This window comes from Equus przewalskii, chromosome 18 (genome assembly GCF_037783145.1).
Source record: "Equus przewalskii isolate Varuska chromosome 18, EquPr2, whole genome shotgun sequence".
NCBI classification, from domain to species: Eukaryota; Metazoa; Chordata; class Mammalia; order Perissodactyla; family Equidae; genus Equus; species Equus przewalskii.
In genome coordinates this window covers 56,787,238-56,807,260 of record NC_091848.1, presented here as the reverse complement: position 1 = coordinate 56,807,260, position 20,023 = coordinate 56,787,238, and the positions used below count along the sequence as shown (strand labels likewise).

The window sequence follows — 20,023 nt, the reverse complement described above, 5'->3', positions numbered from 1 at the left end:
TAAGAAATTATGGACAGTTAAAAGTTTACTGTTGTTGCTGCTGTTATTGTTTTAAATACTAGACAACACTTTAAAATATATAATAAGCCCCTAATTCACTAAGGTTCTATAACCTTGTTCAAGAATGCACAATTCACGTTTAATCTATTTTGTTATGTATGTGTTTGCAAAATTCTCTACAAGGTATGTTTCTCATATTTCTAGACACCTGTTTCCTCAAGGCCAATGATTTGACTCATAGTCTTTCATCATACCTAAAAGAAAGTAAGTAAACTCTGATCTTTAAAAAAACTATTCACCTTGGGGCCGGCCCAGTGGCACAGCGGTTAAGTTCGCACGTTCCGCTTCGGCAGCCCGGGGTTCACCAGTTTGGATCCTGGGTGTGGACCTACGCACCATTTATCAAGCCATCCTGTTGCAGGAGTCTCACATATGAAATAGAGGAAGTTGGGCACGGCTGTTAGCTCAGGGCCAATCTTCCTGAGCAAAAAGAGGAGGATTGGCAGCAGATGTTAGCTCAGGGTTAATCTTCTTCAAAAACAGTACTAAAAATAAAAAAAGTATTCATCAAGTTGTCATTATTCCGTTAAAGCATAAGGTCTGTCTCTTCAAAGTAAAAACTTATAAAACTACATTTAAAATCAAAAGTTGCCACCTTACATGGATTTTAAATGAAGGTTTCTTTAGGTCCATCTTGATAGCAATTTTTACTTTCTTCTTGTTTTGCTCTGGCTTTGAGAATTGGGTTTTGGTCTCGTTTTTGTTTTATAACACATTAGAAATATTAGTCTAGGAATCTAGAGAATAATCAGTGTTCTGACTACTAGATGAGTGTCCCCTCCTAACTTGTTGTTTGCCATGGGACCAGTCACTCAGTACCCCTCTGGGACTTGACTTTGTCATCTGAGAGATAAGGAAGTAGAACTATGTGATCTGTTCCAGCTGTGAGATTCTGAAATTCTGGTCACATGTTCAGAACTCAGACCATGGCTACTGCGTGGTCAGTCTAACTTGATCTTTTTAAATATGTGTTGTGTGTATCCAGTAGCAACTAGATTACTTGTATTGTAGTTATTTGTTTGTGGCCAACAATGAAATAGTTTAGATGAAGATTCAACATTCTTCTTTCAAACTAAGCAATTCTGAGGACACCTAACTTGAGTGCTTAAACTTTTCTCAGCCTCAAATTCAGTAAATTTAAATGTAAGTGACAACAGAATCAACCGCACTGGATTATGAGAGCTAATAAAGAGAATGTATGTAAAGTGCTTAGCACAATGTCAATATCTAATAAGTGTTTGCTATTCTTTAAATGTCATTTCCATTTTATATCTTATGTTGATGTCCCTTTAAAATTTAACATTATTAAATCAGAATTCTTTTCCTATTTAGTCAACATTGCCTTCAAGCATCTAACATAAATTAAAATATTGAAAATGTATTCTTCCAAAACTAGTCACATATAGCTACTTGATGTATTATATGTTTTGTTTTGTAAGTTAGTGATATTCTGTTTTAATCTAATATCTAGAATTACCAGAGAATAGAATCTAAACAGTGCCCGTTATATTTTATTTTCTTTAAACACTAACAAAGAAGTAATTGGAGGGGCTGGCCCCATGGCCAAGTGGTTAGGTTCACACGCTCTCCTTCGGCAGCCCAGGGTTTCACTGGTTCGGATCCTGGGCATGAACATGGCATCACTCATCAGGCCATGCTGAGGCGGCATCCCACATGTGACAACTAGAAGGACCCACAACTAAAATATGCAACTATGTACTGGGGGGATTTGGGAAGAAAAAAGCAGAAAGAAAGAAGAATAAAAAAAAGATAGGCAATAGTTGTTAGCTCAGGTGCCAATCTTTAAAAAAAAACAGAAGTAATTGGAGAATGCTTGAGTTTGAAGGCCCTATTTTGCTATATTTAGAGTGATTTTTTTATGGTCTTTCTTTCAGTCTGTCCTAAGTGGGTAAAACTTCGGAAAAACCACAGTGAGAAGAAGTCTGTCGTGATGCTGATCATCTGCGGCTCTGCCAGCCGAGCCCTAGAGCTCATTAGGTTGGAAGCTTCACCTATTCCGTTTTGTAAATGTTTTCTGAGTGACTGATATGTGTCAAGCTGAAATGTTCTATATGCTGGAGATGGAGCAATGGACAAAACAGACAGAATCCCCTCCCGCATAGAACTTACTTTCCAGTGAGGAAGACAGACAATAAACAAATAAATATACGTTATAATGTCAGGTAGTGGTAAGTTATGTAAGAAAAAATAAAGCCTGGCAAAGGGATAGAAGTGGCTAGGGGCTACTTTTTAAAGGGTGATCACAGAAAGCTTCTCTAAGGAGATGACATTGAAGCAGAGACTTGAACAAAGTGAAGGTGACAGAAAAGCAGATACCTGGAAGAAGAGCCTTCTAGGCAGGGGGGTAGTAAGCCAGGAGGCCCTGTGATGGGATGCCCTGGAGGATTTGAGCAGGGGAGTCACATGATCTGAAGGCTCACTTTGGCTGCTGTGTGGAGCACACGCACTGTAGAGAGCAAGGGTGAAAGCGGGGAAACCACGCGAGCAATGACCACTTGGTAGAAAAGGTCTGCTTGAAAATAATAACAGCACAACGAGAAGGACCTGCAACTGAGATATGCAACTATGTACAGGGGAGATTTGGGGAGATAAAGCCGGAAAAAAACAAGAGAAGCATAACAAGAAAAGATAGAGCACCAAGGAGTAAACTTACCAAAACCCATGTGAAGAAAATATTACACAAGGGACGCAGATCTCCAGCAAGCAAAGGCACACGCCATGTTTCTGGATAGGAAGACTCAATGTCATGAAGATGTCTCTTCCACCTCGGATAATGTACAGATTTCACAGATTCCCAATGAAACGCCAATAGAATTGGTTTTTAAACTAGATAAACTAGTTCTAAGTTCATGTGAGAAAATACAGAAGAAAAAATAGCCAGGGAAATTCTAAAAAAGAATCCTAATGAGAGCATCCTATGCCTATGGTATATCAGATTCCAAAAACAAAAACACATTATGAAGTCTCAATAAGTAACACAGTATGGGACGGGCACACGCATGACAGACAGATCAGACCAGTGGGACAGAACTGAAAGTTCAGACACAGACCTACACACGTATGACGATGGAGCACATGGCGAAGGTGACCAGTCAGTAGGGAACAATGGATTACTTAATAAATGCTGTTGGAACAACTGGGTAGCCATCTGGAAAATAAAGTTGGATCCATATCTCACTTCTTATACCAGGGTAAATTCCGAATGGACCAAAACTTTACGTGTAAAAATTATGTTTTAAAGATAATTTGTCAGTGCTTTCCTAAGTGCTTTCACATACCTTTTCACTTGCTGTAGTTTTATAGAACAAACGCAAAGACTTCCACTGGGTCAGAGAAACACTCAGCTTTCAGAGAAGAGCCATTGGAGGAAAATGGGATTTTCTGGGACACGGCCTCTCCGGGGGGCCACACCCTGTGCCAGAGACAAACAAAGGAGAAACCAAGTCCTGAGACAAAGGAACTGCATCAGCCAGACGGAGTTGCAGATACAGGCACTCAGCAGTTAGTCCTGTCTGTTTTCTACGTGAACTGATCTGATCATGAATTTAGAAAAGTAGTGGTTAAGCTTTGTTACAAGTCTTTCAAACCCTCCTTTTCCCGCTAGGCACACACATTCAATTGTATCACACACTGTCCCAGTCAAACAAAAGTGTTCCTTTCAGCTATTTCTGCTCTAAACATAATTGATCTTCAAGACTCCGACTGCTTCTGAGCAGCTGTACTTGCTGGTTCTGAAATCACCAGGAGTTCACATGGACTTTTCCGTGATTTAAAAACTGCCGCCACAGAGCTCATTTCAGATTCAAACACTAATGGCAAGAGGTTGGCCTGGAGGCGGCTTCTTCAGAACAATTTGTCCAGCTGACTTGAGCTTTGCTGTACACGAATGCCTTTCTGAGGAGCATAAAGCACTGTGTATTCGCACTTCGTTTACCAATTCTCAGTGCTTTTCTGTGTCCCCAGCAATGCTATGATCCATGTCAGGGTTAAGTGATTTGCAAAAGGTGATTTTTGTGCACGCACAATGAGCTCTATTCACGAAGAATAATGTTGAATACTTCTAACTTTGTAAGAGTGTCTGTTCTCTTGAGAACCATGTGTTGTGTTAAATATGTCCCCCAAGTTGTCTTCCTAGTAAACCCTGCCATGGAGAAAGCTTGCGTGCAAGTAAAGCAGAGCAAGCGCAACAGAGCTTGTGTAACATGGTTCGCTGCTTTGCAAACTTATATATTCCTACTGGTCAATAATATTTTTCAAAATAAGTAATGATATATAAAGGAAAGTAATATTCCTGAGCAGTATTTCCATGTTCATTCTGTCTCCAAACGTCAACTGAAAGATTGTTATTTTATACCTATTTGTATCCAAAACATTTCCACATATAAAATTTTACAGAAAAGCTCGCTCTGCAAAGTAGATAAAAATGAGGAGCTGCTCTGACTGAAGGCCCCGCCCCCGCCTGTCAGCTCCTCCCCACCCACCGCAGCAGCCACAGATGGACCTTTGCAGATGCCCTCGGCCTCTCACAGAGCACAGGCTGATATCACTGCTCCCAGATATTCCTCACAACCAAATTCTGTATGAGATCTGTACTGCGGAGTCTGAAGATGAATTCTCCGCTGGGAACCTGAAATACAGAAATCCCGTGTTACAAGTGAAGGGCAGATCTGTATGTTTCAATAATCAAGGAAACCTGAGTACAGTTAACCTGGTATATGAGAGCGAGAAGCCAACCCAGCTGTGTGCCTGATTGAAGGCCACCCCACTTTCATTCCAGAGATGAACCAACCTGAAAACCTCAGAAGTGTTTCGCATATATGTATATATGCACATAAATGCGCATATTCTTTTGAATAAATCAAGACATAATACTTAAGTAGTCAACATGGCTTGGAATGAATGAGTTTTCTTATGCATTAATCTATTCCTTTTCATTAGGTCGATGACAGCATTCAGAGGAGACAGTAAAGTTATCAAGTTATTTGCAAAACACATAAAGGTAAGCCAAGGCCTGAGGTGCCTGGTGGGATGTAAGTGATCCTTGAGGGCCGCTCCAAGACCTCAGCTTTCCCCTCAACCTCTTCTCCTTATCTCCTTAGCAAGCGTTTTCTCTGGTACCTCCTTACATAACATAACTTCGCAACCATCTGGTTTTCTTTCCTTCCCTGCCTCTGCATACTCACCTGCCCCCACAACAGTCACTACTCCTCCATGCTCCCTGATTCCTCTACAGAAGCTCAGATTTCACCCCTGGATTCCTTGAAGATTTACCAGTTTTCTAGGGAGATGCTCTTCTTTTTTTTTTCCCTGAGTAAGACCAGTCCTGAGCTAACATCAGCCGCCAGTCCTCCTTTTGCTGAAGAAGATTGGCCCTGAGCTAACATCTGTGCCCATCTTCCTCTATTTTATATGTGGGACGCCTGCCACAGAATGGCTTGATAATCAGTGCCATGTCCGCACCCAGGATCTGAACTGGTGGGCCCTGGGCTGCCGAAGCAGAGCACGCAAACTTAACCACTGTGCCACCAGGCGTGCCCCATGCACTTTTATCTTGATGTCACCCTTCTTTGCCCTGGAAGTTGACCCTAAACAAGGGTAGCCCCATTTGCTTTTTCACTTTTTTAAATTTTGAGATAAAGTGCTCTAAACTGGCCTATGGTTGCACTTTTTAACGATTCTTCTCTTCCATCTTGGAATAGGTCCAGGAGCAGGTAAAGATGCTGGAAAAGCGTGTCGTGCACTTGGGTGTCGGAACTCCAGGGAGGATTAAAGAACTCATTAAACAAGGTAGGGAAAGAGGCAGTGACCCTCCCCGTCAGAGCTGGGAGTTTGCTCTTCCTCCAGGCAAGCTTGGGAAGCCAGCTGTGTGATGGTGTGAAGCCAGACCTCTGTGTTCATTCAGGAGTTGGAAACTCAGCCTTTAGTCTCTAAAGCCAGCGGCAGGTATAGTGCAATAGGGAATGGGAAGGACTGTGGCAAACTGCAGTACGTGTGCCGACCCAAATACATTCAAATTCCAATTACTCTAAGCCGGTTGGTGGACTCACAGTTCATCCCACTCATTTGCAACCTCTGAAGTTTGTAGAGATGGCTGTGTTGAATATTTCCCTCTCAGTTGATTGAGTCTTGGTTTCCCCAAGACTCCCACTCCAGTTAAGGGCTGATATATAAAACATGTTGAAACAAAAATGCAGCTTCTGTAGACAAAATACAGGTATTTTAGAATATTTCTCTTGAATACATTTCTCTTTTAGTGCTTTACCCAGAAAGTATTCCAGACAACGTGTGCTGGTGGATTTTTATAGTGTGTTGACTTTCTCAAAGCCAATAGCCTAAAAGCCTGCTAACCTGCTAGTGATCTTATTACCTGTTCTACCTGCCAGACAGACCAAAGATTTCTTGCATTATTCATTTCCAAATTAGTTATTTAATATAGTAATTGAACTTTGTTTTCTAACTGTCTGGAACTATTCCTGGATTTTTTATGCATGTAAAAGTAATGCGTTCATCAATATAGTAACTCACTGTAGAGATGACAAATGCCATCTGGCAGATGACTGCTAAAAATACTGATGTTTCTCTCCAGATCAAAACTATCCAGGGTTAAATGAACCCACTGTATACAGAGTGCTGTATGATTACAAGGAAGGGACAAACTTGGTGGGCCCAGACGAGGAAGGGAAACAAATATTTTTTGAGTTCCTGCTTGTACATAGTGCTATGTTAGATACCCTTACATGTCTCCTTTAGTACTCACAGCATCCTCCTTTAGTACTCACAGCGTCCTCCTTTAGTACTCACTGCATCCTCTTTCGTACTCACTGCATCCTTGCAGGCTAGCATTCTCATTTCTTGTGAGAGAAAACTGAAGCTCGACGGGTTAAGTAGCCCTCCTGAGATCCCTCACTGTTGGCCTTGCTGGTTCCATAGCCTTTCCCCTCAGGGAGCTCCTGATCCAGTTAATGAGATAAATGTACATAGAATGAGATTGAAGCCAAGAGGCAGTAAAAGCCAGGGGCCAAATGTGCTCTTCTAAGTCCTGTAGGAGTTGAAACAAGGGAGAGATTGGTGTGGTGGCTAAATCTGCAGAGAAGGTTTTCAGAGGAAAGGGTCTTTCACTGGTCTTGAAGTATGGGGAGGATTAAAACAGACAGGATTAAAATAGATGTGAGAACAGTATTCAGGAATGGGGGAAGGACTGAATCAGAAGAAGTCAGGCAGAAACGAGTGATGAATTAGAGCGGATGATAAGGAGGCAATGCAGCGTGGAGAGGAAGAGCCCCTGTGATGGACTCAGACCTCCGGGGGTTCCAATCCCTGCTCCAGCAATTTACCAGCCCTGTGACCTTGGCAAGTTACCTAACCTTTCTCAAGCTGCTTCTTTATCTGAATCACAGAGATAGTAATAGTACCACCCTCAAAAGGATTGTTATAAAGACAAAATGCCCATAAAGAGCTCAGCACAATAAGTGGCATGCCTGAAGAACACAGTAAGTGTTAGTGTGTTTATTAAGGAGATCACCTTTCTTGGTTAGAGGCTCCGTAGGCTGTAGTAGCCTATGATTCCACTGGAAAGGAGTCAGATTGCAGAGGGAGGACCTTGAACAGTAAGCTAAGGGGTTTGGATTTTTGTCTTCTGGACGTTGGAGGGCGTTGAGGACATAGGAGAGCACCAGATGAGACGTGCTTGTGGTCCATCTATGAGACACAGAGCTGGGAGAGATTAGCTGGGCAGCGTGAGGCCAGGGTGGGACCCTGCCTCTCCCACTGCTCTTAGCCCAAGATTCACCTCTCCCCTGCTGGAATCCAGATGGCTTTTTGTGTGTCACCAGGCCCCCCCATGCAAGAGGGCCACTCTTGTCCATATTTGAAAGAGAGAGAGAAAACCAGGCTGTACAGATTGTTGAAATTAGATTTCTACAAAGTTGTAAGAACTAAACATGAAAGTTTATTTCATTTAAGGAGTAAAAAAAATCATTTAAGGAGCCGTTGATTTTTTATAATACTAATGAAAATAACTTTCCTTCTGATTCTGATTGGATAAATGGTTTAATACTCATTAACCACAAGTGTTAGACTACATACAAAGTGTTTAAAGAGCACGCTAAAAACTGAAAATCTAACAAAGCGAGACAAATGGCATATAACTTATTTTATGTAGTTGTTTATGACCTAAGATGTTTATATATGATATACTAAGGAGAATTTCCAGATGTTGAAAGATATACCATGACATTGGGATCTGTACAATTATAGACAGTATAGTATTGCTTTAATCTAATAATGAAGGGGATTTTCTGACTATAAGAGCCTTTGAAAAATGCAAAAAGGTAACAGAAAAGAAAATGACACTTTAGAGATAATCTCTTGTTAGTTGATACTAAATATATTCTCTTTCAATAGTTTATTTTTATAAGGAGCCCATACTGTATTTCATAACTTTATAACCTATCTTTTCCACTTTATATATCTCATGAAGACTTTCCTTATCATAAAATAGTTTTAATTTTTCAGTTTTTAACAGCTATATAATATTCTATTATAAATTTATATGGGCTTTTTTCTATTTTATTGAGATATAATTGACATGTAAAATTGTATTAGTTCAAGGTATATAACATAATGATATGATACATGTATATATTGCAAAATTACTACTGTAATAAGTTTAGTTAACATCCATCAACACACATACTTACAATTGTTTTTTCTTTTTCTTCTTTTTTTTTTAAAGATTTTATTTTTTTTCCTTTTTCTGCCAAAGCCCCCTGGTACATAGTTGTGTATTTTTAGTTGTGGGTCCTTCTAGTTGTGGCATGTGGGATGCCACCTCAGCATGACTTGACGAGCGGTGCCATGTCCACACCCAGGATTCGAACCAGTGAAACCCTGGCCCGCCAAAGCAGAGAGCACGAACTTAACCGCTCAGCCATGGGGCCGGCCCCTACAATTTTTTTTATCATCATGAGAACTTTTAAGATCTACTCTTAGCAACTTTCAAATATACAATATAGTATTATTAACTATAGTCACCATACTGTACATTACATCCCAAGAACTTATTTATCTTATAAGTTTTCACCTTTTGAATACCTTCACCCATTCCCTAACCCCTGCCCCGACCTCTGGTAACCACCTATCTATTCTCTATACTTATCATGAGTTCAGTTTTTTTCAGATTCCACATATAAGTGAAATCATATTTGTCTTTGTCTGACTTATTTCACTTAGCATTAATGCCCTCAAGGTCCATCCATGTTTTTGCAAATAGCAGGATTTCCTTCTTTTTTATGGCTAAATAACATTCCATTATGTATATACGTTACATATATATATATAATGGAATATGTATATTATACACACACACACACACCACATTTTCTTTATCCATTCATCTGTCGTTGGGCACTTAGGTTGTTTCTGTGCTTGCGTATTATAAATGATGCTACAGTGAATATGAACGAGCAGATATCTTTTTGAGACAGTGATTTCGTTTCCTTTGGATAAATACCCAGAAGTGGAATTACTGGATCATATGCTAGTTCTACTTTTAATTTTTTGAGAAGCCTCCATACTGTTTTCCATAGTGGCTGCACCAATCTACATTCCCACCAACGGTGTTCAAGGGTTCCCTTTTCTCTACATCCTCACCAACATGTATTATCTCTTGTCTTTTTGATAATAGCTATTCCAACAGGTGTGAGGTGATATCTCTCTGTGGTTTTGATTTTCGTTTCCATGATGATTAGCGATGTTGAGCACTTTTCCATGTACCTGTTGGCCATGTGTTCTTTAGAAAAATGTCTGTTCAATTCTTCTGTCCATTCTTTAATCAGATTGTTTATGTTTTTTTGCTATTGAGTTGTATGAGTTCTTTATACATTTTGGATATTAACCCTAAGTTATATTATTTCTTAGCAATTCTATTACGGTAGGATATTTGGGTTGTTTCTAATTCTTTACTATTATAAATAATACTGCACTGATCATCTTTGCAAGTAACTGTGTTTAAGTTTCTGATGTTTCATTGGGATACATCATAGAAGGAGAATTATTTTATCAAACAGTAAGCCTTTTAAAGCTCCTGTTATATAATGCCCAGAGTCTGCACCTGTTTGCTCTCCCACTAGCAGTAAGTTGTTTTTAAGAGAAGACTATCAATCCATTGTCTCTCTCAATTTATCATTTTTAATTTTGCAGAGAGTTTTAATAAGAGGCATTGTGATTATAAGAAGCATGAAAAAGTCTTTGGGGCAGAGAGGAAAATATTGAGATAACCACAGAGAAAAGTTGAGGGCAAATGCTGCAGGACAGAGGAAGGCTTCCCTTATGTTTCCGTATGTAACGTGCCAGCGTGGGTGGTGGGAAGAACGTGGGGAGGGGATGAACTAACTGTGCCCGATGCTGACACCTCTGAGGAATAGACAGTCCCTCAGGCCCCCTCCAGCCCCGCCCTCTGAAATTGTCTTTAGATAGACCGTCAGAAGACAGCGGGAATGGGGTCCTTCATGGTCTACCTCTCTCCTCAGAGCGTCACAGACTTTGAGTAGAGCCCATCCATCTTAACTTCCTTGTCTGCCTAAAATTAACCCCCCAGCCCTGTCCTCATCCTTCTGCCACTCACCTCCTCAGAGCCATGCAGACCCTATTGGACTCAACTCCCCTGCAGGGCCACTACCACAGCCCACAGGCACATCTCACCGAATCCCTGTCCGGAAGGAGACTTGGCCCTCTGGACCTTCGTGAAATGGAGGCTTGGGACTGCTGCTGTGGCAGCACCCAAGCATCTGACAGCTTTGCAAGAGCAGCTGCTCTGCTCGCCTCAGAGCCAGCAGTCAGGCTGAGGAGGGCAAGTCTCGGGGAGCTCCATTTGTTTCCCATGAGGCCAGGGCAGCGTTCCTGTGCTGGGATTAGTTTCCTGGGGAGAAGGGTGGAGTGAGGGGACAGCAGTGAGGCAGGAAACAGCCAGGAGAATAAAAAATTATTTTAATAAGCTTATGTCGTGAGGTCTTTACTGTAGCAACTCTCTCTGCTTCTTTCAGGTGGCCTCAATTTGAACCCCTTGAAGTTTCTGGTTTTTGACTGGAACTGGAGAGATCAGAAGCTGAGGAGAATGATGGACATTCCCGAGGTACCGTGTAATCAGCAGTTGCCTTTAATCTTTTTTTTTTTCAGTTTGAACTTGAGTTCAAACACAGTAATAAAGTCTTTGACATGGGAGCCAGCACATTCTGGCCTTTGAAATGATTCCTATCTTTTAACTCTGAGGTAACTACAATTATAGAGACCATCTCACGCCTCACGCAAAACCGTATCCTGTATCTTTTCCATGTGTTTCGTAGGAATCAGCTTTGTTTCTTCATGCACTGTTCAGTGGCTCTGCCCTACTAGGGACCACAGTTTTACCTTTAGGTGTACCTTTAGGAAGCAGGAAGATCTGAGGACTTGGCACATTTCCTTGGGTCTTTAGAGACTCCATCATCTTTGCCTTTCATCCTTAAAAGTGCACTTGGATGTGGGGGCCACAAATTTGCCTCATTGCCCACATCTCCACATCCCCCAAAACCCACTTATTTAATTTAGAAGGCTATTCTGGTTTTTGGGGGTGGGAACATTTTTTGAGGTACCAGTGGATCAAAACTGATTGAAAGCGTTTGTGGGCACGGCATTAGCTCATTATATACGTATGAAAATAATTCATTATCATCATAACGTGAAACACTGATTTGCCACCCACCATGTTATCATGGGGCTAATTTTTCAATCTAGCCTGATGTTAGAGAGAAAAGGGGTTGTGCAGAAATAAATATGGCTGCCAGTCACCAGTCAGGAGTGAACCAGGCAGTAACTGGGGAAGAGGCTTGAAATTACTCCTCCAAACATGCAGAGTGAATTAGTTTACCACATAAAACTATATTCCGAGAATGACCAAACCTGATTATAATTGATCAGTGAGTTATATCAGACATTGGTTCAGGTTAAAAGAAATTTTCTCAGTTCCCTGCACACACACACACACACACACACACACAGCCTGTCCCCTGAACTGGTTTTATAAAACAGGTTTAGCCAATTTGATGTCAGGCATATCAGAAGATATTTGATGATTTCAGTTATAATGTTAAATCTGAGTAATCCAGCACTCATTTTCTAATTATAATAATAAGGAGAAATAGTTGCAAAAGAAACCCTTGTCACCCATGTTTATTTTTATTACATTGATGTCATTATTAGCAGTTATCCTATATCAAAAAATTATATAATATTATATAGTAGTGTATAATCTGGGCACACTTTGGGTATCTTGAAACATCTCTTTATGAGATTTGGTATGAAATTTTATTTTGAATGGCTACAGACAAAAGGATACTTTAACAAAATTGACGTTTTGTCTATTACCTCTTCCTTTATGTATGTAAAAATTTCAATCCTGAATAAAATGCAGGTTAGGATTTTTGCCCTCCTTAATTCTGGCCATAACAGTTGCATAAATACCAAGGAGTCCAGATGGTTGAATTTATTCACCAAAACCATCTTTTCTTGATCTTAACCTCTTTTTTTCTTTTCTCTCATTTAGATAAGAAAGGAGGTTTTTGAACTTGTGGAAATGGGAGTCCTCAGTCTGTGCAAGTCAGGATCTTTGAAGCTGGGCCTTTTCTGAGTCTGGGTCCTAATGAAAATTCCAGTTTTTGTGATGGGATTTGCATCTCATTTAATGGCTCTGGCACATTGCAAGCACTCAGAAAATGCCAGCTATTGTTTTCTTATGTTAACTGCATCACCAGGTGGATCACCGGAATGTATGATGGGGATTCTTTGACCAAAATGGATCTGCCCTTTGCCAACTCCCTTGGATAATAAAGTATCACTAGCTTGCATGATTGTGTTGAGCAGACTGAATTTTTCTCTCACCGACTGGCCTCTGGTGTGACTATGCAAGAGCAGGGAAAGAGCAGCTGGGCACCCTTCAACAAGTCCCTTCCCTCTCTGAGCCTCAGTCTCCTGCGCTGCGAAATGGGAATGACATCTCACACGATTTTTGAGGATTCCGTGAGATGGTACATATGGAACTGATCTGTAAACTGAAGCCTGGTTCCAGCATGAGGATGACAAGTGGTAGAAAGAGCTGCAAGTGTGTGTGGCACTTTGCAAACATATGAAAGACAGTGATATAACTACACTGTCTGACTCATATTTTAATTTTTATTTTGAAATAATTTCAGACTTACAGAAAAGTTGCAAAAATACTACAGAGAATTCCCATATCCGCTTGCTCCAGCTTCTCTCTGTGCTAACATCTTGTATAGCTGTAGCACAGTTGTCAAACCTAAGAACTGAATATTGGTACAATACAAAGACAATTAACTAAGCTACAGACTATGCGGATCTCACCAGTTTTTCTACGGATGTCCTTTTTCTGTGCCCGCATCCCACATTGCATGTCGTTGTCACGTCTCCTTAGTTTCCTGGGGTCAGTCACAGCTCCTCAGTCTTTCCTTCTCTTTTGTGACCTTGACACTTTTTTCCTATTTATTTATTCAGTTATGTATTTATTTATTATAATTTTTTATTGAGGTCATAATAGTTTATAACATTGTGAAATTTCACTTGTACTTTACTACTTTTCCATCACCATATATATGTGCCCCTTTACCCTTATACCCACCCCCAACCCCCTTCTCCTCTGGTAACCACTGATCTGTTCTCTTTGTCTGTCTGTTTATCTTCCACATGAGTGAAATCATACAGTTTTTGTCTTTCACTATCTGGCATAATTCGCTTAACATAATATACTCAAGGTCCATCCATGTTGTTGCAAATGGCACAATTCTGTCTTTTTTTCTGGCTGAGTAGTATTCCATTGTATATATACACCACATCTTCTTTATCCATTCATCAGCTGATGGGCACTTGGGTTCCTTCCACGTCTTGGCTATTGTGAATAATGCTGCAATGAACATAGGAATGCATAAGTCTCTTTGAATTGTTGATTTCAAGTTCTTTGGATAGATACCTAGCAGTGGGACAGCTGGGTCGTGTGGTATTTCTATTTTTAATTTTTTCAGAAATCTCCATACTGTTTTCCATAGTGTCTGCACCAGTTTGCATTCCCACCAGCAGTGTATGAGGGTTCCCTTTTCTCAACATCCTCTCCAACATTTGTTATTTTTTGTCTTGGTGATTACAGCCATTCTAATGGGTGTAAGGTGATATCTCATTGTGGTTTTGATTTGCATTTCCCTGATGATTAGTGATGTTGAACATCTTTCCATGTGCCTGTTGGCCATCTGTATATCTTCTTTGGAAAAATACCTGTTCTAATATACTCTGCCCGTTTTTTGATCGGGTTGCTTGTTTTTTCATTGTTGAGTTGTGTGAGTTCTTATATATTTTGGAGACTAACCTCTTGTCAGATATATGATTTGCAAATATTTTCTCCTATTTGATGGGTTGTCTTTTTGTTTTGTTCCTGGTTTCCTTTGCCTTGCAGAAGATCTTTAGTCTGATGAAGTCCCATTATTTTTCCTTTTGTTTCCCTTCTCCAAATAGACATGGTATTCAAAAAGATCCTTGTAAGACTGACGTCAGAGTGTGTTGCCTATATTTTCTTCTAGGAGTCTCATGGTTTCAGGTCTTACCTTCAAGTCTTTGATCAATTTTGAGTTAATTTTTGTGTACAGCAAAAAATAATGATCTACTTTCATTCATTTGTGTGTGGCCATCCAGTTTTCCCAGCCCTGTTTGTCGAAGGGACTTTCCTTTCTCCATTGTATATTCTTAGCTCCTTTGTCGAAGATTGCTTGTCCATAGATGTGTGGTTTTATTTCTGGGCTTTCACTTCTCTTCCATTGATCTGTATGCCTGTTTTTGTGGCAGTACCTTTCTGTTTTGATTACTATAGCTTTGTAGTATATTTTGAAGTCAGGGATTGTGATGCCTCCAGCTTTGTTCTTTTTTTCTCGGGATTACTTTAGCTATCCAGGGGTCTTTTGTTGCCCCATATGAATTTTAGGATTCTTTGTTCTTTTTCTGTGAAGAATGTCATTAGGATTCTGACTGGGATTGCATTGAATCTGTAGATTTCTTTAGGCAGTATGGACATTTTAACTATGTTTATTCTTCCAATCCATGTGCATGGAATATCTTTCCATTTCTTTATACCATCATCAATTTCTTTCGATAATGTCTTATAGTTTTCATTGCATAGATCTTTCACCTCCATGGTTAAATTTATTCCTAGGTATTTTGTTCTTTTTGTTTCTATTTTAAATGAGATTGTGTTCTTGAATTCTCTTTCAGTTAGTTCATTATTAGAGTATAGAAATGCAACTGATTTATCTAAGTTGATCTTGTGCGCTGCAACTTTGCTGTAGTTGTTGATTATTTCTAATAATTTTCCGATGGATTCTTCAGGGTTTTCTATATAGGAAATCATGTTGTCTGCAAACAGTTTCACTTCTTCAGTGCCAATTTGGGTACCTTTTATTTCTTTTTTTTTTTTAAAGATTGGCGCCTGAGCTAACAACTGTTGCCAGTCTTCTTTTTTTTTTTTTCCCTGCTTTTTTCTCCCCAAATCCCCCCAGTACATAGCTGTGTATTTTAGTTGTGGGTCCTTCTAGTTGTGGCATGTGGGACGCTGCCTCAATGTGGCCTACTGAGCGGTGATGTGTCCGCACCCAGTATACAAACCCTGGGCCACTGAAGCGGAGCGCATGAACTTAACCACTCGGCCATGGGGCTGGCCCCAGGATACCTTTTATTTCTTTTTCTTGCCTAGTTGCTCTGGCCAAAACCTCCAGTACTATGTTGAATAGGAGTGGTGAAAGTGGGCACGCTTGTCTTGTTCCTATTCTCAGATGGATGGCTTTCAGTTTTTCCCCATTGAGTATGATGTTGGCTGTGGGTTTATCATATATGGCATTTATTATGTTGAGGTACTTTCGTTCTATACCCATTATGTTCAGAGTTTTTATCATAAATGGATGTTGGATCTTATCAAATGCTTTATCTGCATCTATTGAGATGATCATGTGGTTTTTCCTCATTTTGTTAATGTGGTGTGTCACATTGATTGATTTGCAGCTGTTGAACCATCCCTTTGTCCCTGGTATAAATCCCACTTGATCATGGTATATGATCCTTTTAATATGTTGCTGTATTTGATTTGCCAATATTTTTTTGAGGATTTTGGCATCTATGTTCATCAGCAATACTGGCCTGTAATTTTCCTTCTTTGTGTTGTCCTTGTCTGGCTTTGGAATCAGGGTGATATCGGCCTCATAAAATGTGTTAGGAAGTGTTGCGTCGTCTTCAATTTTTTGGAATAGTTTAAGAAGGATAGTATTAAATCTTCTTTGAATGTTTGGTAGAATTCTCCAGAGAAGCCATCTGGTCCTGGACTCTTATTTTTTGGGAGGTTTTTGATTACTGTTTCAATCTCTTTACTTGTGTTTGGTCTATTCAGATTCTCTATTTCTTCTTGATTCAGTATTGGGAGGTTGTATGAGTCTAAGAATTTATTCCTTTCTTCTAGATTGTCCAAATTGTTGGCATATAGTTTTTCAGAGTATTCTCTTATAATCCTTTGTATTTCTGTGGTATCTATTGTAATTTCTCCTCTTTCAGTTCTGATTTTATTTATTTGAGCCTTCTCTCTTGTTTTCTTAGTGAGTCTGGCTAAGGGTTTGTCAATTGTGTTTATCATCTCCAAAAACCAGCTTAGTTCATTGATCCTTTCTACTGGTTTTTTTTGTTTCAATTTTACTTATTTATGCTCTAATTTTTATTACTTTCCTCCTTCTGCTGACTTTGGGCTTTGTTTGTTCCTCTTTTTCTAATTCTGTTAGGTGTAGTTTAAGATTGCTTATTTGAGATTTTTCTTGTTTGTTAAGGGGGGCCTGTATTGCTATGAATTTCCCTGCTAGGACCACTTTTGCTGCATCCCATATAAGTTGGTATTGTGTATTTTCATTTTTATTTGTCCCCAGATATTTTTTTATTTCTCCTTTCATTTCTTCAATGATCTGTTGGTTGTTCAGTAGCATGTTAGTCTCCACATCTCTTTTCCTTTCCCAGTCTTTTTCTTGTAGTTGATTTCTAGTTTCATAACATTATGGTCAGAAAAGATGCTTGATATGATTTCAGTCTTCTTAATTTTATTGAGATTTGCCTTGTTTCCCAACATATGGTCTGTCCTTGAGAATGTTCCATGTGCACTTGGGAAGAATATGTATTCTGCTGGTTTTGGATGGAGTGTTCTATATATATCTATTAAGTCCATCTGGTCCAGTTTTTCATTTAATTCCACTATTCCCTTGTTGATTTTCTGTCTGGATGATCTATCCATTGATGTAAATGGGGCATTAAGGTCCCCTGCTATTATTGTGTTGCTGTTAATATCTCCTTTTAGGTCTGTTAATAGTTGCTTTATGTACTTTGGTGATCCTATGTTAGGTGCATATGTAAGTGTTATGTCCTCTTGGTGGAGTGTCCCTTTCATCATTACATACTGTGCTTCTTTGTGTCTCATTGGCTTTTTTATCTTGAAGTCTACTTTGTCTGATAGAAGTATGGCAATGCCTGCTTTCGTTTGTTTGCTGTTAGCTTGGAGTATCGTCTTCCATCCCCTCACTCTGAGCCTATGTTTGTCTTTGGAGCTATGCTTCCTGGAGGCAGCATATTGTTGGATCTTGTTTTTTAATCCCTCCAGCCACTCTGTGACTTCTGATTGGAGAATTTGATCCATTTACATTTAGAGTGATTATTGATATATGAGGGCTTAATGCTGCCATTTTATCACTTGTTTTCTGGTTGTTCTGTGTTTCCCTTGTTTCTCATCCCATATATTTTGGACTGACAGTTCAGTTTGGTGGTTCTCTATGATGGTTTTCTCAGTTTTCTGTTTATTTATCATTTTATCTCTGTTCTCATCTTTCATTTAGTGGTTACTGTGAGGTTTGTATAAAAGATCTCATAGATGATGTGAGCTGGCCCGGTGGCACAGCGGTTAAGTTCACACATTCCCCTTCTCAGCGGCCTGGGGTTCGCCAGTTCAGATCCTGGGTGCAGACATGGCACCACTTGGCAAAAGGCATGCTGTGGTAGGCATCCCACGTATAAAGTAGATGAAGATGGGCATGGATGTTAGCTCAGAGCCAGTCTTCCTCAGCAAAAAGAGGAGGATTGGCAGTAGTTAGCTCAGGGCTAATCTTCCTAAAAGAAAAGATCTCGTAGATGAGATAGTCCATTTTCTGATAGCCTCTTATTTTCTTAGTCTAAGCAGGTTTTATCCCTTTCCTCTTCCCCTAGGTTACTGTTGTCACAACTTATTCCATTTTGTGTTGTGAGTTTGTGGTTAAAATGAAGTGATTATAGTTATTTTTTATTTTTTCCTTCCCTTTACGTTTACTGTTGTAATTAAGTGTTTGCTGCCCTTTTCTGATAGAGAGCTGCAATTTTCTGATTTTGTCTGCCTATTTATCTCCTTGCTTAAGACTTTGTAAACCCTTTCTTTTGTTTTTCAAGTATGAGGGCCTTCTTGATCATTTCTTGTAGGGAAGTCTTGTGGCAATGAGCTCCCTCAGCTTTTGTTTGTCTGGGAAAGGATTTATTTATCCATTGTATCTGAAAGATATTTTCACTGGATAGAGTATTCTTAGCTAAAAGTTTTTGACTTTCAGAATTTTGAATATATCAGTCCACTCTCCTAGCCTGTAGAGTTTCTGCTGAGAAATCCACTGAAAGCCTGATAGGGGTTCTTTTGTAGGTTATTTTCTTCTGCCTAGCTGCCCTTAATATTTTTTCTTTGTCATTGACTTTTGCCAGTTTTACTACTATATGCCTTGGAGGATGCCTTTTTATATTGATGTAATTAGGAGTTCTGTTAGCTTCTTTTACTTGTAACTCCCTTCCCCTCCCCAGGTTTGGGAAGTTCTCAGTTGTTATTTCTTTGAACAAGCTCTCTGCTCCTTTCTCCCTCACTTCTCCATCTGAAATGCCTATAATCCTTATGTTGCTTTTCCTAATTGAGTCAGGTATTTCCCTGAGAATTTCTTCATTTCTTTTTTAGTCTTAGTTCTCTTTCTTCCTCTATCTGAAGCATTTCTATATTTCTGTCCTCCACATTGCTAATTCTGTCCTCCATTGTATCAGCTCCATTGTTTAAGGACTCCAGATTTTTCTTTATCTCATTCATTGTGTTTTTTATCTCCAACATTTCTGATTGGCTTTTCTTTATATTTTTCCATCTCTTTTGTGAAGATTTCTCTATATTCTCTAATTTTATTCCTGTCTTCATTGAACTTTCTGAGTTTTCTTGTAACTCATTGAGTTCTTTTATGGTAGCTATTTTGATTTCCCTGTCATTTAGATTGTAAATTTCTGTGCCTTCAGGATTGATTTCTGGGTGCTTGTCATTTTCCTTCTGGTCTGGAGTATTAATATACCTCTTCATACTATTTGATGGAGTGGATTTGCACCTCCACACAGAGATAGTATCTGGTCACAGATTCCACCTGCCACCACTTGGGGGGAGCACAGGAGCTATCTATTCTGAGCCCACCATGATCCCTAGCAGCTGTGCCTGTCCCTTTGGAAGGTGTGCTGACAGAGTCCATCTATGTTTGCCTGCTGGCCACGGCTGCTTTACAAATGCTATACTCTCGCATTCTGGTGGGGGTTCCTTGCCTTGGCCAACTGGCCAAGCTGGTGCACCAGGCGGAGGGAGGAGCCCTTTCTTTTATATGTACAATCTCAGGTTCATTGCTGTCTTGTCTGCCCTCCTGGGCTGCCCGGTGTGGTGAATTCACCCCCATGATTGCTTAGTCTCCTTGGTGTGGAGCTTTCCCACAGGTTGGGAGGCATTCCTGGGGAGAACTGCCCCCTTCCCACCTCCTCTTAGAGCTGTGCACAGTCCCACACCCTGGGTCAGTGCTGTTGGGGG

General features: G+C 39.9%; 1 protein-coding gene across 2 annotated transcripts in view; it reads left to right on the top strand.

The window, feature by feature from the left end:
• CMSS1 (cms1 ribosomal small subunit homolog) overlaps positions 1-12,959 on the top strand; it is a 361,629-nt gene extending 348,670 nt beyond the window's left edge. For both annotated transcript variants that reach the window (XM_070582103.1, XM_070582104.1), the window contains exons 5-10: positions 205-264; positions 1,956-2,058; positions 5,020-5,080; positions 5,781-5,868; positions 11,124-11,212; positions 12,659-12,959. In XM_070582103.1, coding sequence (XP_070438204.1) covers positions 205-264; positions 1,956-2,058; positions 5,020-5,080; positions 5,781-5,868; positions 11,124-11,212; positions 12,659-12,742 — 485 coding nt within the window. In that variant the 3' untranslated portion in view covers positions 12,743-12,959. The remainder of the gene's footprint in view (positions 1-204; positions 265-1,955; positions 2,059-5,019; positions 5,081-5,780; positions 5,869-11,123; positions 11,213-12,658) is intronic.
• Positions 12,960-20,023: the final 7,064 nt, after the last annotated feature.